This window comes from Otolemur garnettii, unplaced genomic scaffold (genome assembly GCF_000181295.1).
Source record: "Otolemur garnettii isolate 467f Iridium unplaced genomic scaffold, OtoGar3 scaffold00094, whole genome shotgun sequence".
NCBI classification, from domain to species: domain Eukaryota; kingdom Metazoa; phylum Chordata; class Mammalia; order Primates; family Galagidae; genus Otolemur; species Otolemur garnettii.
In genome coordinates, this window is record NW_003852489.1 from 7,625,240 (window position 1) to 7,629,851 (window position 4,612).

Consider the following 4,612-nt stretch of genomic DNA (forward strand, 5'->3'; position numbering starts at 1 on the left):
ACCCCAACAGTGGTTCTCAAACATGGCTGTGCATTAATATCATCTGGGGAGTTTTAAAACTGCTGACATCAGGCCTCACCTATATCTAATTAAATTTTTAACTTTGGTGGTAAGGCCCTGCTGGCATTGGAGTTTTTGAAAGCTCCCCCAAGTGATCCCAAATGTGACTTCAGGGTTGAGAAACACTGCTCAATACTTAAGCCAATCTGTAGGCTCCCTTCTCAAGTGGGAACAGACCCTTCATAAGAAGTAGTTTTCATTCCTAGCAGACTTGCCAGATGCGATACAGGATGTCGGGCTAAATTTGAGTTTCAGTGCAACACAATTATTTTTTGCATAAGTATGTCCCAAATATTGCATAGATCATACTTATACTAAAAATGGTATTTATTCTGTATTCCTATTTGCTAACTCTGACCACTCTAGCCTCCGAGATAGCCATGGAAAATATTATCCCTAAAAACAGAGCAGAGAACAACAGAGAATATGACCAAGGCTTTCAGCTAACTGCCAAGTGGGCGTCCTTGATAAACTGTGGGCAAGATTTGCTAGATTGTGACTAATATGGGCACTTAGCACAAAGCCCAGCGCTCAGTAAACTCTTAGCAAAAATTAGTCATCAGTCTGAGGGAAGCTTCATTTATGAAAATGAACTTATGTGCATAAACATACATCCCAGTTGGCATCACCTTGGGATGCAGAAAAGTAGAAAATCTTCCAGTCGTGTGTCCATTGTCATCTGGTTCATAAAATAATAAAGTCAATAATTTCAACTGTCCAGGAAAGTATCTTCAGGGAAGCATCTGGTGTGGCTTCAGTAGTGCTCTGTCCCTTTCTTGTGGTTTCTGCCCTTTTTCAGGTTTCTCTTCCCTCCTCCCAGTATTCCTGTCAGTATATGATTCTGATAAATTGGGAAAACAAAATCAATAGAACCAGTCATCACAAGGAAAATGCCAATTTACCTTTCATATAACAGCCTTCAGGCTTGGAGCCCATAGCTCAGTGAGTAGGGCTCCAGCCACATACATTGAAGCTGGCGGGTTCAACCCCTGCCTGGGTCTGCTAAACAACAATGACAACTGCAACCAAAACATAGTTGAGCACTGTGGCAGGTGCCTGTAGTCCCAGCTACTCAAGAGGCTGAGACAAGAGAATTGCTTAAGCCCAAGAGTTTGAGGTTGCTGTGAGCTGTGATGCTATAGCACTCTACTAAGTGTGACATAGTGAGACTCTGTCTAAAACAAACAAACAAAAAGAGCCATCAATATTTTAAAACGTAGTGCTGGGCAAAACCATTTAATAAGCGTTTGTCACTTGCTATATATGGTACCGTTTCTGCTGAGAGCACTAATCACACTCATCCATCCACATGGATGGGAAAAGGGAGAGATGGTGAAGAGGATGTTGTGAGATGTCAGAGAAAATACTCAAGATTAAATATGATACACAAACTATAATAAAACTGAAGTTAAGGAGGGCCCCAGCATGTGGCAGGGCATGGGATGGGGACCCACAGAAGAGGTGGCTGCCAAGGTTGTAAGATCACTGCCTGGCTCGGGCCCCTGCTCCCCAGCAGGCCCACTGAGGTCACTGGGTTCCTCACTGCTCCTGGGCCACTCAGGCATTTGGCTCCAGATTGGTGACGTGCTCCTGGACCCAGGCCTCACTGGGGTCAGCACAGACCAGCCGGCCTCTCTTGGTTAGGAAGCTGTGGAGCAGGGTGGACGGATTAAGCACAGAGGAACCCAGCAGGGAAACCCTGTGGCCCCACCATCCTTCTCTGCCTCAGACATCTCAGGGCCTATTCATGTGTTCATGAAATTTCCCCTTAACCTTGGGATTCACACACCTTCCCCGAGTGCCTCAGATGGGGGTTCATCAGAGCATCAGCTTCCTGTTGTTCCTTCCCCTCTCTTTCCACTGCCTCAGGGCAAGTCCTTCCTGACTCTGCAGGCCCTAGGCCAGCTCACAAAATACTTCAAGGACCTCCCTAGAGTCCTGCACCCCAAAGGGCCTAAGAAACTGAGCACTCTGAGGGGACGTCACCCTAGGCCTTCTGGCCTCTCTCTCTGGCAGGAAAACCGGCCACTAAGACATGACAGCCGGCTTGGAGCACTGGCTGCTGCTCTCATGATAGTCATCCACAAATTTGAGCGGAATCTGCTGGGAGATATAGGAGAAGAAGCAGGCTGTTGGGGTGTTAGCACCAACTGTGAGAAAGATCTCAAGGCACTGCTCAGAAGAAAAGTTGAGCTAACTACTGGTGATCCCTCTCCTCCAGAGTCAGCAAGAGCCGGAAGGAGACAGCACTGCCCACAGTGGGAACAATGGGATCCAAAAGAAAACTGGCGTTTCTTCTTTGCCTTGACATTTTTATTTCTGTATCTTTCTCTCATTTGATGTTTCTCCTTCTCTGTCTTGGTTCTGGACCTCTATGTCTCTCTATAGGGAATTTAGTTTTCTGAACAAATTCCTTCTTATCCTCCTCTTCTTGGGCAGTTCCATCTGGAATTCATGAGGAGAGCCAAGGCCACATCACTCAGACTCAGATTCCATCAACTGGACCCAGATTCTATCTCTTGCCCTTGGAGTTGGGCCTCCACTTTCTCATCCATAGACTGAGACTCACTCTCCCTCTGTCTCCCAGAGTGAGAGAAAAGAATTGCTAGAACCCCCTTAGGAAGACAAATTCCTGAAGTTCTTTTCCACTCGGAAGGTGTTGGGCACAGACTTTGGCCTGGTGGTCCAAGCAAGGCCAGAGAGTAGCGGCATGAGAGCAAAAGACAGACTCACATGAGGCAGACCAGGCCTGGGGGCAGAGGGCCTCTGTGAAGAACAGGACAGCAAGGGCAGCAATAGGCACCTCCATGATGCTGGACAGAGTGTGAGCCCAAGTGGTGGCCTAGTAGAGGCCAACTTGAGGGCTTGCAGCTACTACCTCCTTCTAGGGTCTCAAGCCCTCTCTCCTCTTTATAAGAAGTCTTGGCATATTAGATAAACTTGGGACTGAGGGGGGAAATTTTTAATCATCATTTGGATGTCACACTGTGTTGCACAGACCAGGAGTCATCACACGGGTTTAGTCTATTTCCAAGAAGGGTTCAGTTGATTACTTGGTAGGGAAATGGTTTCCACGGTGAGAAGAGGTGAGATGATGGTGTTACCCCAAGATTGGGTTAGCTGATGCCTCTTCACAAGAGCAGATCTGTAGATAAAACATTTCTCCCACAGAGCTGAACCTTCTGATATCCTCCCCACTTGCTCCAACAGCATAGATGTGCCACTGATGTTAACGCCACAGAGTCGTGAGAAGGGCAACCCAAGATTAAACCATGTCCTGGATGGAGACGGGAGATGGGGAGGCCGCAGCTACAGGAGGGGCAAGGTTGAGGTGGGCCTTTCAGACATTGACTCATCCCTGGGTTATCTGGAGGCTGCTATGAATGATGAGCCTTAAAGTGTTGCTACCCTTTAATCAGCAAAGCACTCTGCCAGGGATCCAGGCTGCCAATAGAAACACAAAGATGAAGAAAGTGTTTTTCCCAGCTTATTTGTAATAATTAAAAGATAACCCATCATTAAATAAGCCATGGCATATTCACCTCTTATAATAACACTTAGCATTTAAAACTGAGAAAGTAAAGACATTTTAAAAGGACACTCTCATCCCTCAAAACTCCTAGAATATTTCCTGTTTCCTTGTTGTAAAGTCAAGGTGGCCATTCCCAGTTTGTTGGGCAGCCCAATAATGTTATACAGAACTCAGGCTTCTTCTTCTTCTTTTTGGTGAGACAGAGTCTCACTCTGTTGCCCAGGCTACAGTGCTGTGGCCTCAGCTTAGCTGACTGCAGCCTCAAACTCTTGGGTTCAGGCACTCTTCTTGCCTCAGCCTCCAGAGCAGCTGGGACTATAGGTGCCCATCACAATGCCTGAATAATTTTTTTATTTTTGGTAGAGACAGGGTCTTGCTTTTGATCTGGCTGGTGTCCAACTCCTGACCTCAAGGGATCCATCCATTTCCAGCCTCCCAGATTGCTAGGACTATAGATGTGAGCCACTGCATCTGGCCAAGAACTCAGGCTTCTTAAAACATCTCCCCTTTCCCCTTCATGTCATTGGCTTTTCTTCTTTGGTGTTGCCACCTCATGGTCACAAGATGGCTGCTGCTTCTCAGTCATCACATCATCACAACATCTCATCCACAGGCATGGGGTGGTCTCATAGGAATACAGAAAGAACAATATTACTAGTGTTTTTTATTCAAATTACTTTTACATGGCTTAAATGTGAAATATAGATTACACCCATAAGTAGTAAAAGTTATTGTTAAAAATATATAAAATACAGAAAAGAATAAAAGCTAATTTATGTATGTAAATTAGATAGGCAACAGGGCAAATGTGAGTAAGGATGTGGGATTTTTCCTCTATGTTCTTACTTTCCTACTGTGGCATACACGAATTCTGAGGCATAATCTGAGTAAAAAAATTTTCCTGGAAGATAAGAAAAATTCTATTAGCCAAACCTTACCACTTTTTAACTGTTTAGTTTATTTCCTTCAAGGAAAATTTTTTTCTAGGCTTATGATAATTTTGTTTGCCTCTTGCTTTTT

General features: G+C 45.3%; 1 protein-coding gene across 1 annotated transcript; it reads right to left on the reverse strand.

The window, feature by feature from the left end:
* Nucleotides 1-1,617: 1,617 nt before the first annotated feature.
* LOC100955778 (C-C motif chemokine 3-like) lies at nucleotides 1,618-2,869 on the reverse strand. The gene is made up of 3 exons (XM_003795625.1): nucleotides 2,794-2,869; nucleotides 2,096-2,210; nucleotides 1,618-1,708 (listed from the first exon to the last, which is right to left on the reverse strand). The coding sequence occupies exons 1-3, from the start codon at nucleotides 2,867-2,869 to the stop codon at nucleotides 1,618-1,620; spliced, it is 282 nt and encodes a 93-aa protein (XP_003795673.1).
* Nucleotides 2,870-4,612: the final 1,743 nt, after the last annotated feature.

Excerpts from the sequence above, each read along its gene's own strand:
- LOC100955778 (XM_003795625.1), bottom strand. The coding sequence starts at position 2,869 with ATGGAGGTGCCTATTGCTGCCCTTGCTGTCCTGTTCTTCACAGAGGCC. Across the intron at positions 2,211-2,793 it reads CCAGGCCTGGTCTGCCTCAT|TTGGTGCTAACACCCCAACA; the intron begins GTGAGTCTGTCT and ends TCTTTCTCACAG. Across the intron at positions 1,709-2,095 it reads TGCTCCAAGCCGGCTGTCAT|CTTCCTAACCAAGAGAGGCC; the intron begins GTCTTAGTGGCC and ends CCTGCTCCACAG.